At 41.4% G+C, this 19794-nt stretch overlaps 1 protein-coding gene across 1 annotated transcript; it reads right to left on the reverse strand.

The window, feature by feature from the left end:
• Positions 1-16835: 16835 nt before the first annotated feature.
• LOC124488563 (E3 SUMO-protein ligase ZBED1-like) lies at positions 16836-19514 on the reverse strand. The gene is made up of 4 exons (XM_047051253.1): positions 18646-19514; positions 18225-18434; positions 17712-18039; positions 16836-16856 (listed from the first exon to the last, which is right to left on the reverse strand). The coding sequence occupies exons 1-4, from the start codon at positions 19512-19514 to the stop codon at positions 16836-16838; spliced, it is 1428 nt and encodes a 475-aa protein (XP_046907209.1).
• Between the last annotated feature and the right edge of the window lie 280 nt (positions 19515-19794).

Consider the following 19794-nt stretch of genomic DNA (forward strand, 5'->3'; position numbering starts at 1 on the left):
TCCGTCCCTGGGAGGGGTTATGCACAAGATAAATGTTTATATGTCATGGAAAGCTAATTGGGGCAAGCCAGGGGCAGATAATAAGGGACAAAAGAGAACTGGGGGTAACAAATAAAGGCCGATTTATACCACTCCGACTCAGTTACGGACAGACAGACGGACGGAGTTGGACGGATTCGTTGAATTTATAGTGCTGAAAACAATTCACTGCCGGAAGAGTAGGTGGTGCTGCACTGCGATGCTAACTAGGTTATCGCACTGCCTATTTCTTGTCACATTTTAATTCAGATGCTGATTTACATGTACTGTTTAGCTGAAATATGAATTGTAAAAACTTACAGCAATGGCAGTCAAAGGATTCTGCTTGTCGTGTTGGTCACGGCGCTGGCGCAAGCGGTTCTTAATACTGACCATACTGGGTATCCATAAAATGACTAACTAGCGGACAGATACGGCTGATTTATACTACTTCAACTCCGTTACGGACGGACAGACGGAGTCGGACGGATTGGTTGAATTTATAGTACTCCGAAGCTGTGGGTGCTAAAAAAAAATTCACTGCCAGAAGAGTAGGTGGTGCTGCAATGCAATGCTAGCTAAGTTATCGAAAAGTCGGCGCACATTTACAAATTAGCCGTTTCATCAATAAAATAAGCACATTTTCAGCATCTACATTGCCCATTTATTGTCACATTTTAATTCAGATGCTGATTTACATGTACTGTTTAGCTGAAATATGAATTGTAAACTTACAGCAATGGCGGTCAAAGGATTCTGTTTGTCTTGTTGGTCACGGCAACCCCGCCCCTGACGCAAGCGGTTCTTAATACAGACCAATCACAGCCAAGGGGTATCCGTAAAGTGACTCAGTGAATGTGTGAATCAGGAGGTGCACGCACAGCTCTCCAAGGGGCTCGGAGAGGGCATTCCATGTCGGAGAGGGCGTTCCCTATGTCCGTCTCCGTGAAACGGAGCAGTAGAATTTGGCCATAAGGATCGGAGCCTAAAATGGAAATATTCTCGAGATATCGCCGTCTCTCTCTCTCATTCAAATGGGCAGTGTGGGCGGCTATACTGGGCGAGTTCAGTCATGAATATGGCAGCGTTTTATTTGGTTGTGACCTAGGGGCATGTATGAATTGTCAGCAAGGCCAATTAAGAAGCAGATATATCCTACAAAAATGCTGACGGACTGTTTCCTAACATGTTTGCTATCAGTATTGTAGGCCTATGCATAGTAGCCTATTCTTTTGAATTAGGACCGTCAGAAATATATTCTAAATGGAATTTACCACCTGCTTAGTGTTTTGACCTTAATTTAGTTATAAAGAGTGAAAAGTGTAGTTTCCGACTGATGACGCATGCATCAACTAGGTGGATTGCCAAATGGCATCCAAGTGCCAGGATGGTTTTTGGTGGTGTAGCTGGTTGAAGCAGTGTTTATGCAAAGCAGCCACTACCGGATGTTGGTCAGACAACCCCAAATGGAAGTTGCCTTCAAAATTCTACACACAGGATTCCAAACGCTTACCCTCTGCATGAGGACACAGAGATCTTCCACTAGACCAGTGGTTCTTAACCTTATTGGACGTACGGAACCCTGCAAGCTTCATCAGTGCATTCACCAAACCCTTCGTAATTGGAAAAATGTAATACGATTTCTTCAAAACATAGGTATATATTTTAATAGCGCACAAAATGAACCATGCATCAGTTGCACACTGTTACTGTGTTCAAAGAACAAAACCAACAAAACATGAATTTCACACAAACATAACTCAATGAATATTAACTGCAAATCAATGTGACTTTTGCTGTTGCCTTTCAGATACAAGTTCAGAAATGCATGGCTTCACCTTTGCAAGTGCCACTCATATCATTTTCGCAACAAAGTCTGTTCCTTTTCTTAGTTTTCAGGTCTACCATCCTCGTAAAGGATTTCTCGCAAAGATACGTTGTAACAAACGGTGGGAGTATCTCAAGGGCGTTCTTAACAATAAGAGGGTATAGTGCGATTTCATGACACCAAAACGTTGAGAGTGTTGTTATTCTGAAGAGTTACTGTTGAAGCTGGCTCTGCTGAAGTTCAATGATTTTGTCGAGGTATTCATCGTTGACATCTGTTGTTGCAACACTAAACGGCTGTCTCACCCATGCTGGATATGACTCTGGTGGAGAAGTATCCGTTGAGAGACTTTGCGAGCTCATCTAAGTGCATGGCAATTGCTTGCTTAGGCTCCACAGGTACAGAAATGTTTCCAATTCCAGACTTCAATCTTACTTACACAGTTGTCCAGCAGGGGAAAGTTTGCGAATGTATTATTCTTTGTTCGTTGTTTCATAAAGGTAGTTCTTTTGTAAACGCCTTCGGGTTTTCTTCTGCTTCGATGATGTTGACTCTACCGCCTGCATCTGTCGATTTAGATGATTGAGAGCATCAAAAATATCGGCCAGGTACGCCAAAATGAGAATAAACTCAGAATTTCGAAGCAATCGACATGACAATGTTGGTACTCTCACAAAAACGGGATAACCACTGAATGTTAGAATGGTACAGAAGTACCTCAAATTCAGGACCCATTTCATTACACAGCTCCTTGAAGATGCGGTGCTTCATAGCACTATTTCGCACGTAGTTCACACACATTCAACTATCATTTTTTATACTTGTGCCGGATTTGGAGGCAAGGTTTTTGTTGCCAACGCATGCCTGTAAAGGACACAATGCTTAAAAATTGTGTGGTGCATCGGGTTTCACCAGCGCTCCAAAACCAGAGTGTCGTCCCAGCATGGCTGGAAATCCATTCCAACAAACTGCAGAAACCATATTCCACCAAATATCTTTGTCTGAAGAAGTCATCCACGAGTTTCTTCACATTGGCTGCCTTGGTTGGTGTTGTAAGAGGCTTACAAAATAAAAATCTCCCTTTATGATGTCTTTCACAGCGCACAAATACAACAAGCTGGCTTAGATAGGAAACGTCTGTGGACTCATCGAGTTGGAGGCTGAAATTTGCTGGGCTTGAAATCAGATCTGCAATTACTTGAGCCAAGATGTCATCGCTCATGTCGTCTATTCTGCTGCTGATAGTGTCATTTGAAAGAGCAATTTGAGAACTTATCTTCAGCAGCTTTTCCCAGCATGATATTCACCATCTTCAACGCAGCTGTTTTTAAGAGTGTTTCACCAATGATGTGTGGTTTGCCCTGCTATGCGATCAGGTACGCAACTTTGTACGATGCTGTGAGGATCGGTTTGTCGATGGGTACAAAGCCGAGAACAGGCAGAGTAGCCTTTTCATCAAATCTGGATCTCTTCACTTTGAATTCAGCGAGTGTTGTGTTCTTGTATTTCCTATCTCCATGCAGCTTTAAGAAGTGTTCCCTTATGCTGGGGACACACTAAACGATTTTTACGCTCCTACAGTGTGTGGTGTGATTTGACAAATACAGCACACCACACACAAACAGATTTCCAACTAGTGTCCCGACTGTTAACATAAGAAATCTTGCTAAATCTCTCGAGACTTAAGAATAAGCATGGCGGACGATATGCAGGAAGACATTGCGATGATAGTCTTTGCAATGACTTTCACAGAAAATTCACGGAAAAAAAGAAAAGGGTTTGCCGTTGCCACAAATCATTTCCATTTAACTTTCTGCTGCGCCATGACTCCGTTTGTTATGCTTCCGTCTTCTCTCAGCTTGCTTTCTGATTGGATATTTCGTTTCACGTGATAAACTCAGCATTTGTCCTTGGGATTCCCCCCCACACATCAGGATTTCTGATATTCAACATGTTGAATTTGGTCGGGAAGTTGGTTCTGGGGTCACTAGTTTTGGGAAAAAGTATGTTTGAACAGGAGCTGTTCGGACCAATTAAATTGTCAGGGCGGGCTTTATACGATGATGGACAGATGATCCACAGTAACGTAATCAACGTCATAAAAGAGCACTTGGGTTTAATTTGTTTTTAACAAACAACATACTACGTTGCTCTGATTGGTTGTAGGTATATCCAATTGAGCGAAGAGGCATTTTTTCTCTGTACACCGAAACCACCAGACACAGGAACAGTTTTTTTTCTTGTTCACGCGTTGCACACAACACACACACCCGCATGCAGACATATCCTACCGAGAGAAAACCCCCAAGTCGATTTCTAAAATCAGTGAGAAATTCAAGGAGATGAACAACATCAAATAATTTCTCGAAGTTGAAAAGCACAGGGAGTTGTATGACCCCCAGCAACAAATTTACAAGGACAACGTAGGCTAGATAAGGATCAATGCTGGGATATAGCCAATGCCATGTTCATGTACCATGTCAGCGTAAAAGAAAGCTAAGAGTAGCTGAAAGGCTTGGTGACCGGCGCGGAGAAATGTGCTTCTGGTGAGAACAGCTTTTGCTCAGTCGTAGCCGATCGTGGCGCTTCTCGGCGCTTCCAGGTGCTTTGCAGCCAGTGTGTCCCTGGCGTTAGGCTGACTGAGAAGGATCCTGCAGGCTTACTATGTATTTTGCTACTTTTCAGAACATCCTACTCGCCATTACGACCACAGTGTAAGACTTTGTCCCTATTGTTCCCTCAAGTTAAGAGAACGGATGTGCCACCATCAGTGACAGTGTATCAGGGAAATTACACCTGCTTCTTACGAACAGGAGGAGGCTACAATATAGGAACTCTTCCACACTTATTGTAGCCACACCATTGATATCACTGAGAATCACGGTAGCTATGCGGCAACTTGGTTCATTAACCACACCACAATGAGAGCAGACTTGTGTTGGCTGTGTCGGGATTTGAGACTACGCCCTCAGCTTCCTGCTAACTGGCAGGGCAGCTGCGCACTAACTCAACTACTCATTCCGTTTCATCTCTTCCCCAAATCAGACTTCTAGACCTTAGCTAACCAATCCTCAAGGAAGGGTATCACCAGGCAGAAGCGCTCTAAGGTACCGGGAGGAGCATTTGACCCTCATATCTATATAGATGGTATAGGAATACCACGGGGGGTTCCTGATGAGTATAAGGCAAGTAATCAGTTGACTGCAGGGTTTGAATCCATTCAAGCGTATGTTGGAGGCATGGTTCGGCAGGTGGAGCACAATGATCTCTTCCTTGATGATCCCCCTTACCCTGCTAGTGGCTGCACTCGTTACTTGTGGTTGTTGTTGCATAACCTGCATTAAAGGCTTAATGGCCCGGCTGATACATGCAGGCCTTACCAGGACTATGTATCAACACCTGCAGAACCGTATTGAGGAAGCCTATGATGATATTCTAAACGTTGCAGGTCCTATATATAATGAAGTCCACGTGTGATGTTGAGTGAAATCACCATGATTTGTTTAAGGAAAATCTTGCGAAGTGTTAAACAATGATACTGCCGATAGGGTGCATGGATGTCGAATGACCACTCAGTGATGGCGGGTTTTCCCCCCTATCTTTAAGGTTTTCCCGTTGTGTCCAGTGTACTCATACCACTTGGCTATAATGTTGCATAGTCTCATTAATTGTTACATATATCTTGATTTTATCAACAGCAATTGATTTCATTCTGATTTAATCAACTGTATTTTAATTTGATTTTTGGGCTAATGTTCTTTTCATTTTGTATAAAAAGTAGGGAAATGTTTGAGCAAGATTGTTATACAGTCTGAAAAGAATACTGCTGTGTATTATATTTTTCTGCTTAGGGAGAGAAACACTGCACCCCAATATGGTTAAGCGGAAGAGAGACACCCAAGGAACCAGGGCTGGACTGGGACAAAAAATTGGCCCTGGCATTTTTGGCCCAGACGGCCCACACCCACCATGATTGGTCAGACACATTCCCTGCAGACAGTCCTCTTAAAATATGCCTGCATTCTATGATTTGAGTTGCCTAGTGTTCTGTGTTGATGTGATAGTTTTGGATCGTTCAAGAGGGGTCTCAAGACTTATGTTATTATTATTTTATAATAATAATATTTTATTTTTTTATCTGTTGATCTTACACTTAAATAATTGATTAATTTTCAGAGTAATGATCTGTATATTTATGGTATTTTTGATTGTTATTTGATATTGTATTTCCATTATTGTTATTACTATTTTGCTTAATATTGGTTAAGCAACTTTAACAGTTTACTGTTCATTTTAACTATTGTAAGATTCATCTTGGGTGCGCATAAAACACACACACACACACAGACACACACAGCCTCCCTTCCTTACTGAGAGTCCTTGTTAATTTGCCTACTCCCATAACTTTCCTGCGCCTCCCTTGCGCTTTGCTGGTCGTGTTTCCATTTTAGCGATGCTAAACATTAACGATGCTGAACCAGCATACGCATTAGCCAACAGCTCGTTTCTCAGGGCCTGTGGGAGGCGATATTATGAATCAGGGGAAGGGGGGGTTCCTGGATTTGATTGGGTCAGGCCCAGGGATGGATTGACCAACGGCCCTACCGGGCCCATGAGCTCAGGGGGCCCCTAACCCAGAGCCTCTGCGTGAAGTCGCTGTTATTAACTTGATATGTATTGTATTGATATGATGATATGACACGATGCGCCATAGCCGGTATATGCTAGGCTTAAGTCATTAATGTCTTTAACAGGGCCCCAAAAGTCCTACTGATTAAAAAAAAAAAATAGCCCAAACATTCACTTTGAAGATGTCACAAGAAAGAAAACATAACGATACCTTTCAAGTGTTTATCCCCTCAGTTTATAGTACTTTAGAGGGGCTGAGTACTATGAGCAATATGGGCCCTTCAACTTTGTAGGGAGAAATCCAAAAAGCAAGTGCAAAACAATAGCATTAGAGCTGTGTCTAAGCACCCCCAACACACATTATTTATTGAAGACATAATATTGCTAAGCCTATGATGGTCATTTTTCAAGAGAGAGAGGGTTGTGTGAGCTACAAATGTACAATATTAAATATAATTGGAATATAAACATCGTTTATTTTGTTTATTACTCGAGTACTTTTGCGTTTTTAAACAATAATATCAATATTATTCCTGACAAAAAGGCGGGGAGGGGGGGTAGGCCTTGACACATCCAGGCCCAGGGGCACGTGGTTTCTAAATCCGTCCATGGTCAGGCCCAGGGTCGGACTGGGACCGAAAACCAGCCCGGGACTTTCAAACACTTTTTCAAAGACTTATCATGCAGTGCTATCGAAGACTGTTAACAAAATTAGTTTCAATACAGTATCTAAAAATGAATATGGCAATTCTCCCTTACTTTCTTTTTCATTGCTTCTCTCTGTTTCTACATCTGCTTTTAAATGTTGTAAAAGAACAATAATCAGTTAACTATAGTCAATAATGAAAATCAATTCAACAAACACTTCCATATAATAACCCTGTTAACATAGAGTGTACAGTTGCATTGCTGCACCTGTCAAATTCTCTCCACTGGACCCTGTCACCACAGCCTCCATCTCTTGCCCCGTTTAACATGTGGCTGCACAGAACAGAACAAATAAGACAATTGCATTTGAAAAGCACATTTAATTTTTAAAGTAAAAAAAACATGTTGTGCATATATTCCTTTGCCTTTTTCTCTTGCCCATTTCTTTTCCTTCATTTAAAATATATAGCCTATATATCGGCTAAAAGTAATACAAAATGTATAATGCTTTTAGCCTGTTGTTTTTTTGTCTCTTGCTTTTTCTGCGCCACCCTTTTCTCCTTTTCTTTTCCTTTCCATTTCTTTGCAAAAGAAACAACAATGTTTTTAGCAATAACTAAAATGTCTCGGCTGCAAACGACTTTTAAAACAATGCACGCAATCTCGTTGCTTCCACCCACTCCAACAAACTGTCCGTACTCGGAAAACGATTGATTTTTGACCAATCGCGATCTGTAAACCGTTCAGGTTCAGGTTCAGGTAAACCGTTCAGGTTTACACGGCGGAATCCCCACCCTTTGGATTTTGGATCGCTCCAGCAAAATGTTCTTGGTATTCAGGCAGTCCTCAAAGTGAGCGTTAACTATTAGGCTAAATTCAAAGTGCTTTACAAATGAGCAGAAGTGAAAGTGTATTGTGTATTTATTAAAACAAACAAAAAATAAATAAATAATTATTTGTTCGAAAATTATAAAGGAGAGAAATATTCAATTTGAAATTAGAACGGACGAAAAAGGTATAACTATATATTTTGTGCAAACATGTCAGCTCTCAATTGTGCGCAAGAGTGCTCTTGGGTGTGCATAAATACTGTTCTTACCGAAGAACAAATCCCAAATAAGAAAACATTGGTGAATGCCAAAATCTTCATGAAAACTGCGTAAGTGGGGTTTGAGAACAAATTTGTTCGTAAGAACATTTGGTGAATGAGGCCCATTGAACCTTCTTTGAACCCGACGACTCTGTGAGCTTCTTGATAAATAAATATACCTAACAATGTCCAATCGCAAACATGGTCAAAACGAGAGCCGCATATTTCATGCAGGAGGAGCAGACAATAATCCTACAAACATCAGCAATACAAACATATAATATAGGCAAAAAGCAACACAGTCGCTGGTGCCAAATCAAGGAAGCAAAGCTGGCAGAAAATAGCAGACGCTGTAAATGCCTAAGTTACATGACTTATTGATATCACTGCCCCAGGCACAAGATGGGATCATAATTATACTTGTGCATTCCATAATGTTAAACTTTTGTTTCTGTATTATTTTAGTTGCAACCCTGGCAGTGGCAAACGATCGTGGGAGCAAATAAAAAATAAATATAAAAACATAATTTAAACCGATAAGTAGCAGTAGGCAATACTTGCACATATTTTAAGGCCAACAAGTAGAGTCAACAGTGTAGCCAACAGGAAGAACAAAGAGGCAAAGAAGGGGGGGCCCTCCTCCACAGGACTTCACTCCCGTTGAGGAGCTGGCCCTCTCCAGCAATCAGGGTTGCATCTCTTCAGACCCTGGTGGCAGCATCTCAGAAACCCAGGCCTATGTACAGGGTATGTTTCAAGTAATCGAACTGACCATTTTCATTCAACAATTATTTATGAATATTGTAGGAGTGAAATGTATTACTGTTGCAGTAATATATTACTGGTAATATATTACCTCTCTGTAAGCTGACTCGTCACTGTCAGAGATGAGGCCCGCGATGGTTGTGTCGTCAGCAAACTTAACAAGGAGGTTGGAGCTGTGCGTTGCCACACAGTCATGAGTGAACAAGGAGAACAGGAGAGGGGTGAGCGCACAGCCCTGGGGGGTGCCTGTGTTGGTGATCAGTACGGATGAGGTGCGGTCACCGATTCTCACCACCTGTGGCCTCCCCGTCAGGAAGTGGAAGATCCACTTGCAGAGGGAGGTGCTTAGTCCCAGGTCCACAAGCTTGGAGACCCGTCTGGAGGGGATGATGCTGTTGAATGCAGAGCTTTAGTCAATGAACAGCATCCTCACATATGTATTTCCCTTGGACTGGGTCTCATTGTAGCCTCTCCCTTTGTAGTCAGTAATGGCTTTAAGTCCACTCCACATGCGCCTGGGGTCAGAGCCATGGTAGCTGGACTCCACCTTGGTCCTGTAAGCCCTTTTCGCTGCTTTGATGGCCTTCAGAAGGTCGTATCTGGCCTTCCTGTACTCAGGGTCCCCAGAGTTAAAGGCGACAGTGTAGGCTCTCAGCTTGACCCGGAGCGCGGCATCAACCCAGGGCTTCTGATTTGGGAAAGACCGGACAACCTTCTTGGGGACAACTAGGTAGTTGGCAACAGACAAAACCATGGGGATGAATAGACAACAAGATACTAAGGGGGGAGGGGGGTTAAAAGGTGAGAAAGCATTTACAAGGTTCAGTGAGGATGCGTGAAATGGTTTCTTTGAAGGCAGGGATGGAGCATTCCAGTCAGAGGCAGCAGTGGACTGAAATGATGCAAGACCATGGGTGGATTTAAGTTTGGGAATTTTTAACTGGATATGGAGAGAGGATCGGGTGTTGTGCGTTTTTTTTTCCGTATTACGACGGGTGTGAAGTGAGGGCCAGTTTACCAGGGAGTAAAGAGTAGTGGTGCGTGTGGAAAGGGGCGTTAGTGGCAAGGCGGATAGCAGAGTGATAAAGAGTGTCGAGTTTTGAGAATATGCCCTTACGTGCATTACATCTGTATATTGTGTCACCGAAATCAAGTGTGGGGAGAATGGTCATTTTGATGAGGGTGAGTTTAGCGGAAGAGGTGAAGGAGAGACGATTTCTGAACAGGAACCCCAATTTGGCCTTGATCTTGGACTGTAGCTTAGAGATGTGGTGAGAGAAGGTAGTGTAGAGTCTAACCAGATGCCCAAGTATTTGTAGGTGGAAACGTGTTCCAGGGTAGCTCCCTCACACCACCTTGCGAATTGCGTGGCAGACCGTGTTCTTGCTCAGGTTCTCCATCACCCACACTATACATAAAGGTACCCGTAGCGAAATAACGCAACGCTATGCATACAGTCTGTGGAACTGTCAGCGCACGGCTTCGATATGTTGCATTGGCAACATACGGCTCAAGAAGCTGGCAAAAATACGCAATTCCGGTGCTTTTACACCGGTTGCCCTCTGATCTCCAACTTAACCTGCTCCCGACCAGGTTAGGCGTTCAGCATGAGTTACCATGGCGATTGAACCCAGTAACAAGTGATCCACCGTCTATGGGGCGCCGTTTGTAAAAGGTTGCACGTCCGTTAATCCTGCTCATTTTTCGCACATTTAGCACAAATAAACGCAGCACAATTTTCAACTGTCACTTTTTTAAACATTTAGAGGGAAATTCATCTAAATACATGTCATAACTTATCCAGAGCAGTGTGCAAAATAATAAAATAATATTTTATAGAACTGTTAAATCTAAATGTTAAATCTAAATGTTAAATCTAAATGTTAGATCTAAATCTAAATGTTAAATCTAAATGTTAAATCTAAATCTAAATGTTAAATCTAAATCTTAAATCTAAATGTTAAATCTAAATCTTAAATATTTAACTAAATATTTAGTTAAATATATAGCTAAATATTTAACTAAATATTTAGCTAAATATATAACTAAATATATTTTGCATACCCGGATCAGTTGGCGCAACGTGGGTGAAAGGACTGAAAGATGGCAAGTTCTTCCCAGGTACGGGATATCGAACGTGCAGTTTTGGCAGGAGTGAGGGCAGCACTCCGAGGTCCACATCGTTAATGGTAAGTTGTTAAGTTGTTTGTGAATATGTGACTAACTTTCCCAGATTTCTTAGTTAGTGCGATCGCTCATCACCAGGCCCAAACGCAATTCGCCAGTGCAGAATTCCGAAGAAAAACCCGCGGAATATCAAATAGAATGCATTGGTCTGAGGTAGAATTTACGCTAAATAAACTGGTCAACTCATGTCTCTATTCTTTTGAAATATTTAACCTGTCAACAAAGCCTATTGCCACCAGTGTTGTTAAGTATGTGATAGCAATCGAAGGATGTCTGCCAACTATGCAACTGATCAGTAACATTCACATTAGCCTAGCAAGAGCTATTGTAGCTAATATTAAAACGTTACACAAAAATGCAGATTCAGCCCTGAAGAATTGACACAGAAACACTTATCAACCAAAATTACAGAAATAGACAGGACCATGGAGGTTTTAGGCGATCTTTAAGATGATGGATGGATCAATACGCAAAGTCTGTCAACATTCACTCAAGTAAAACTGCCGTGGAACATCGGTTGCTCCAACATCATGAGAACAGGAAGGCTAGCGGATTTCAGTCTGAGTAACCGTAGAAAATGTGAAAAAAATCCGCAGATTTTGTTTGGGCTTGCTCATCACCATAATAAAAAAATTTTTGGCTCTATATTACGACATGTTAGAAAATTAATGTCTCAGAATTCTATTTATCATCATGTACTGTAGCCAAGAGTCTTCTGAATCCAAAACTATAAGGCACTTAACTGTAGGCCAATGTATGACCCTTTCAGAGGCCATGATATCAACATAGTACCAGGTAGACTTCACCCCCCAGACCTTGAAGGGGCTTTATCGCCATATCTGACATTTAACATGTGGGCTCTTGTTTCAGGTCTCCACACCAGTGGTGCCGATAGCCACTTCAAACTCTGCCACCACAGGTCACATCAGTGAGATCAGTAAGTTAAGTTGTGTTATAAAGCTAGAAAATGTTTGTTACACTGAGTGAAATTAGTAATGTAGCTCAAAAAAGGAAATCCATCCAGAGACTCAAATAGGTTCTGTATGACAAATTGTTATGTTTGGTGTGTCTTATAAACCCATGTGGGCTGGGCACATTTTGGTGTATTACAGGTAGATAAATAATTTACCAAATAACACTTACATCCTGTGCATGGCAAAATAACATGAGTAGAGTACCTCCACAACACTAATTGTCAGCCTAGAAGCCTGCATACAGTTCTTTATAGCTTCACTTTGTAACAGGCCGGTCATGATACTTTGTTCTCCTTGTTTTCAATAGGTTTCTCTGCCATCATTCCCTCAACGTAATGGGGCTCGTTCAGGATACTTGAACCAAAGGAACGTCAAAACATACACAAAGGAAGTTGTATGTTTGCCATTTTCACCAGAGTCATCGGTCTTCATTATACCCAGAGGAGAAAATCGGACCAAGTTAGCTCAAGCTGGCTTTGTTGGAAAAAATTCATTTTCCACAGAATGGTCTGAAGACCAACTGAGAAATGAAATAACGGCAATATTTAGAGGAGCGTTTGGGTTATCAGAGCACCAGTCATTCCCATTTCAATTTTTGAGAACCATCAAGGGGTGTAAAAAATGTATGAAACCAAGGGTCACCTCCAACTTCCCTTGGGGTGGTAAAGAGGTTGCCTCTGTCTGTTCCAGCACTTGTCTGTACATCATGGCAGGAATGGAGGTTCCAGCACAGGTGAGCATGTTATTGCTTTTTTCTGAAAAAATAAGTCAAGTGTGAACACGACCTAACTTGCATAAGTGTGGTACATTCAAACTCAAAGAGACAAGTCATTGCCCGGTCATTAAACAAAGAAAAAATCATACAAAACCAAGGATGCCAATTTCCATAGGACACAAAAGCATCAACTCTTGAACCCACTATCCACTCAAACTGGTGATCCAGTGATGAGTAAAACTGCACCCAATCGCTGAATCAACCCACACCTCTTATTCCACCACAGCCCTTACTTTACTGTAGCTACTGTAGATGTGGTACATTCCCCACTCCCAAAATATGTAATTGTTCAATTCGCTAAAGTTAGATGTGTAATACTGTAAATATTTTCCTTTGTAACGTTAAAGTTGCCTGTTTAACACCTTTCTTTTGTGCAGAATGTGTGCGTGGAACTCTCGGATGACAGCGATTTTGAAAGCCCCGCTGTACAACGAAGGAGAGGTGGGTAAAAAACAACAACACTTAAACCCCTGATCTGTGTGAAAATCACTGTAAATAACAGCCCCTTGAGATTAATTGCTAATCAGATTTTCTTCATATAGTGAGTCAGAGAAATGCAGTGTCCTGTGAAAGGCAAGAGGCTGTTGACACCATTGCTCCATCTAACAATGGGACGGAATTGCAAGAACAGCCAGGGCAAACGGAAGCTACAATTCACTTTGTAGATTTCATGTATTAAACCTTTACCATGTAACATTTAATTTACATTTTAGGATGGTAGATTTTGTAGGGGACTGTATCTTTTATCTTCATGTGTGTACTATCTAGTCCTATTGATGTTGAAGAAGATGAAGCCATTGACGAGGCCATCAGACGCAGTCTTCTTGAAGAGTCTGTGCAGTCCTTACAGGATTCAAGGTATACTTGCATAGCTCATATTTATCTTCTAGTGTTCCACAATTTAAAGTAAGACAAGGTCAGTTTGGCTATCATATGTGTTGGTAACCACTATGACGCATTTGTTTTTAAGGTTTGCAAAATTTTGAGCAAAGAAGAAATAACAGGAATTGTAAAAGCCCACAGTGAGAGGGTTGTCACAACAAAATGCAGACCAATCTACATCAGCCGAGGCAATGTGTGGAAAACTGCCCTCCGACAGTTTGGTAGACGTACATTCTCTGAGAGTACAGATGTGCTGTATGTCACCTTTGCCAGTGACGAAGACACCAATGAAGATGCAGTAGACCTTGGAGGGCCTAGGCGAGAATTCTTCCATCTACTTGTAAAAGCTATCTACAAAGAGAGTGGAGTTTTTGAAGGTAAACTTTTTTGCTTACATCTTTATTTGATACATGTTAGATGTAATTCTGTGGTGTTGAAATACAGGGTAAAATAGTGGTTTTAAAAACTGGATAAATTGCCCTCTCCTCCATTTAGCCATTTTACCTATAAAATGTTAACGTTTTTATTGCCCTCACAGATTTGGAACACTTTAGGCCTGATGTGTTAAAACATTCAGTCGTATGTTAATGGTATTCAGTTTATGGTTATGGAATCTTGAATTATAATTTGTCTTAAAAATATAAGCATATTATTTTGTCCTTTTCTCCTAGAGTCTCCAAATGGCTTCATTCTAAGAATGAACATTTCACATGTGCAAAACAGAGTGAACCGGACTGTTGGACAAATGATGTCTACCATCATAGTCCAGGGTGGTGAACCTCCGGCCCTCCTTTCTCCTCTTGTAGTGGACTACCTTCTGACTGGAAACATCTTCCATGTGAATGTCACTCCCGAGGATGTAGCTGACATGGAACTGAGAGAAGCTCTGAAGAAGGTATGAAATTGGCACAATACATTTTTTTACTATGAATGCCTCTGTCTTTTCTTTCTTGTTATGCACTTAAAGGTTGATCAAGCAGCAACCAATGATGAGCTGGAGCAAGCAGTGGAAAGTTGTGACTCATGGAGATACCAAATCGAAGGTCTTCCAAACCCAGTCAGCATGGACAACAAAGATGCATTTGTACAGAATGCAATACTTTTTCATGTCCTCATTCAACGACAGAGCTGCTACGATCAGTTAGTTGAGGGTTTGAACTACTACGAGGTAAGTTTAAACTTAAATGTAACTGGAAATGCATTCTAGTGTACAACAAGAGATGAACAGTTTTAATTGTCTACAGACAATTGTAACAGAGGCCAACAGGTTTGTAAGCTCTGCTGTTATGAAGCCAGCTGTGCTCAGATTCACTTGGAACATGGCATGTACTATGTTATATAATGTACTATACTATATTAGTGGCGAAAAGTAGCCCAGAGGTTAGAGAAATTATCTGGCAACCGAAAGGTTGCCATCCTGGGCGAGATTTCTGTGAAAACTGACATGGTGGGAATTGGTAACCAGGTGTTTGGATGCCACCTACAACCCATGCTCCCTTGAGCAAGACACAAACTACCCTCCGGGAGCTACAATGTAACTGCCTTCTACTGTAGCCTCTGTGTAGGTGTGTGGATCTGGGGGGAGTATTGAACAAGAGAAAAAAACATAATTATTTGTGTAGAGTGAAAAAGTATTGAAAAGAGATTGTAAAATAGTGAAATATAACAAATGAAATATTATTTTTGTGAATTATGTTTACACAAATGTATTTGTTTTGACAGGTTCTACCACTCCTGAAAGAAAATCCTGGCATGAGGGTCCTTCTTGATATGCCTGAACAACCCGGTGATGTCACAGCAGATGTTGTAGGTGCCCTCCTGAAACCCAACTACTCTGTTCTGGGAAGCAGAGACCCAGAGAGGAAATGATGGTGGTTAAGTTCAGAGAGTTTCTCCACTGTATACAAGGTAAATGGATTTGTTAACGATGTATGTCTAAGAAATAAGCATTAAGCTTATTTAACAACAACAACAAATCTTACTACTATGGGGCATCATGTAAAATTATTTGAGTGTTTTCTGGATCCGAGAGACAAGTCAGCAAATTGTAGTACAGACACATTTCCAATATATAGTCTTTAAACAAGCAGTCCGGCTCCTTTTTAATTCCAGACTAGTCCTTACAGTTTCAAAAGCTTCAAACTCCATCACTTGACACAGAACTAACACACACTGTCCTACTGCTGTGTTCTGCCTTATTCCTACCTATGTTGAGGATAACAACTATACTATAATTTCACTGTCTATAATCTGTGGAAAAATGTACCTAAAGATATGTGGAGATAATTCTGTTTTGTACATGTTTTCTACCTTTTCCACCCTTGTAAAGAAGGAGGTTGGGGAACGTCTTAATGCCAGGAACCTCACTGAGGCAGAAAGCATGTTTATCCTGACACTAAATCCGGGACACATTCTATCTTTTGCAACGGGAAGCAGCAAATTTCCTGCAATTGGATTTGTTCCTACTCCAAAACTGAGTTTTGTCCATGATGACACAAAACACCTTCCCCTTGCTCACAAATGCTCAAATGAGCTTCAGATCTTTGTTAACAGAAAGAATCTGGCAGATGATGATGAATTTGATTACCATTTTCTGGTGGCTCTAATGAATGGAGCCACTTTCAGTGCAGTGTAGTCTAACCAAATCTTGGAAGTCCAGCTGCTTAATAAGCACCACTACTTATTGATATGTTAATGTTGCCTTTTTATTATTCATTAGTAGAGGAACAAGTTTGTTACACAGTTACATTTACAATTTTGTGGAATAGAAATTCCTGTACTCTGCGATATAATGTTTTTCCCTTGTTTCCATCATTTTCAAGAGGGTTTACTGCAACAACCAATTCTTGCAAATCCTGTTGGTTAAGTGGGCAAAAGGAGTCATGTGCAAGAGATGCTGATACTGAGTCCACTGTTCTTTCGTCAGTTGCAGTTTCAGGATTGTTAAGTAACAGAAGATGTCTGTCTAGTGTGAAAAGCTGAACTGGGGTTCTGTTGGCTTCAATGGAGATTGAATGAATATTAAATGCAGCTTTAAACTCATTCAATGTCCGATTGATCCTGGGAATGTACACATAATGGAGAGAAAATAAATCAGATTCATTGTCTATGTCCAAAGCCTCCATTGACTCTAGCTTAACTTAATATTTAGCTAAATATTTAACTAAATATTTAAGATTTAGATTAAAATGTAATATTTAGATTTAACATTTAGATTTAACATTTAGATTTAGATTTAACATTTAGATTTAACATTTGACATTTAGATTTAACAGTTCTATAAAATATTATTTTATTATTTTGCATACTGCTCTGGATAAGTTATGACATGTATTTAGATGAATTTCCCTCTAAATTAGAGCTGTCAAACGATTAAAATATTTAATCGTGATTAATCGCATTAATGTCATAGTTAACTCGCGATTAATCGCAATTAATCGCACATTTTTATCTATACTAAATGTCCCTTGATTTTTTTTTGTCCCATTATTTGTTCTCATTTTAATGCTCTATCAACATGGAAAAGTGGATCGGCTTGTTTTGTGCAAATATTTTTTATTGAAAACAACATTGGCATGTAGTGTTCAATTTCACACAATTAAATTTCATACCTTTTCACACAAACAGCCCCTTCAACACCCCTTTCTAAGGGATCAAAATAGGGCGATACAAAATAAAATTATAAAGTGCACATGTAAGGTAAACTAGGACTCTCTATTCACCAGAGGCTCATCAACCCAGCCTCTTATTTCAGAAAAATACGAACATATGAAAGAATTAACAGTAACCAATAAAAGGCCTACTACTTCTTTGCTTACTCAAACAGACAAGCCTGTTGACATTTTCAGACAACAGGGAAGCTCGCTTCTTTTGAACAACATGCCCAGACAGTGAAAACAACCTTTCAGATGGTACAGATGTGGCTGGTGTTGCCAAGTACTTGCGTGCAAGGCAGGCCATTTCACTGTGTGCCCCTTCATGTGTGGACCACCATTCCTGGGGACAGTCATCCATGCCAGCAAGAGGCTCTGCCTTGTAGTGCTCCAGACATTGCTCAATACTGTCCTCCTCTTCATCAGACGAAGACTTATGTGCAAGCATGAGAGTTGGTTTCTTCATAGGAGGCTCAGGCGTGACTTGGTTAACCGGCTGTGCATGCCTCTCCATTTCCAGGAGCAAGGCGCGGATCGCATCCCACACCTTAGCCCTGTGAGGTTTGCCCAGACACTTGAGGTCCTTAAACCTTGAAATCAAATGCAACTTTAATGCAAGTACAGGTATAACAAAATTGCGACAATACCCCGATCTCTACAGTGTTAAATTCTAAAATACAAAGTAAAGAAGCAAGCAACCTAACAAATCAAACACACTGGGAGAAACAATGCTGAGAATGAGGATGAGTGTAAGAATGAAGCATGGCTATCTGACCTTGGGTCAAGTGCTGTCGCAACTCTCAGCCATGTGATGTTGGTCTTCTCCTTGCGACCTTCCATGTCTGCTGCGAAGGTTTCTTTGAACTTGATCATGTAAGCTGGGTCGTCCTCAGTGACCTCCATCACTCGCGACAGATGACATAATGCTGGCAGCACCGCTGAGCAAGACACAAACGTCTCTCCTCCCAGAAGTTCAGAAACATACCTGCAATAATATAGAGAAGCACTTTAGTGGGGAACTAGTTAGGCCTACTGTAATTCACACAGAGTTCTCTCACTCATATATTTCACACATGCATAGCTGCAGGCACATAAACACACACACCCAATCATTAACGTTACTGTTCTGACACAGACCTACTTTGATTATTAAACAAACAGATATACACACACAGCACGGATACACAATAAATTACCTGCAGTGCTCCAGCACAGCCTCGAGCTTCTTCAGTTTCTCCAGCTCAGTAGCTGTTGGCATGGCGACATTGGTTGTGTGCTGGGCCAGTGCATCTCTCAGAGGTTCAGCATTCCGCTGAACACGCTTGATCATTTCCAGGGTACTATTCCATCTGGTTGACACTTCCTGTGCGAGTGATTCTTTATTCTGATGATGTGCGACTTGTTGCTGCTCGAGCTCCGCTTGGTTTGCTGGGCTGTGCTTAAAATGTCCCACAACTTTTCTGCATTTTGCCAATGCGCTGTCAAACGGGCTGTTGGTTAGAGAAACTGTGACGGCTCGGTGCACAATGTGTGCGATGCACGGCATGTGCTCAAAGGGGAGCTGCCTGGCCGCTGCAATCATGTTGCGTGCACTATCAGTGGTCAGTGAGACAACTTTGTGTTGAATGTCCCACTCTCTAGCTACTAGCATAAAGTGCTCTGCAACAGCATTAGCGAAGTGTCTATCTTCTGTCTTTAAAACAGTCAAAGCATGCGACTGAAGTTTCCACTGTGGATCAAAGTAATGGGCTGTGACCCCGAGGTAGTTGTGATTACTGAGGGAAGTCCAGTAATCACCAGTGAACGCAACTGATTTTGTCTCCTCCAACGCCTGCTGTACCTTAGCCTTCTCTGTTTCGTGCAATGTCTGTACGTGGCTTGTAATGGTGGCTCTAGAAGGCAATTTGTAGGTCCAGTCGTTGGATGCAATGCGAATGATATCAGCTAGACCCTCGTCCTCCACAACGTTAATAGGCCTACATGCAGTAGCCACCCATTTAGCTATGGTTGCAGTAACTTTCTTTTTAGTTGTGTTGTCCATGGGCTTCTGTCTGAAGTCATCCATTGTCGCCTGGCTTTGACGAGGAGGCGCAGATTTAGCGTCAGCAGTGTGTTTGGCCATCAAGTGATATTTTAGACTAGATGTGCTGCGATGATAGCTTAGTTCACAACTACAAAAGATACAGATTACTTTGGTTTTATCAACTGAACCATTTGGCAACTTTTTATAAGTGAACTTTCCATTAAGAATTGTATTGTCAGCCATTTCGGCGTCTCGCGCTCGTCACTCAAAACGTTAGCCTACAGGTGTAGTCGACTTCATGACAGCCGACAGCAGGCTGCAG

The sequence above is a fragment of the Hypomesus transpacificus genome, unplaced genomic scaffold (assembly GCF_021917145.1).
Source record: "Hypomesus transpacificus isolate Combined female unplaced genomic scaffold, fHypTra1 scaffold_143, whole genome shotgun sequence".
Classification (NCBI taxonomy): domain Eukaryota; kingdom Metazoa; phylum Chordata; class Actinopteri; order Osmeriformes; family Osmeridae; genus Hypomesus; species Hypomesus transpacificus.

Bases quoted from the DNA above. Each gene is read 5' to 3' on its own strand.
- LOC124488563 (XM_047051253.1), bottom strand. From the start codon at position 19,514: ATGGATGACTTCAGACAGAAGCCCATGGACAACACAACTAAAAAGAAA. The intron at 18,435-18,645 runs GTAATTTATTGT...ATATTATTGCAG, and splicing joins GCTGTGCTGGAGCACTGCAG to GTATGTTTCTGAACTTCTGG. The intron at 16,857-17,711 runs GTACCATCTGAA...GTACATTCCCAG, and splicing joins TGGCAACACCAGCCACATCT to GATCAATCGGACATTGAATG.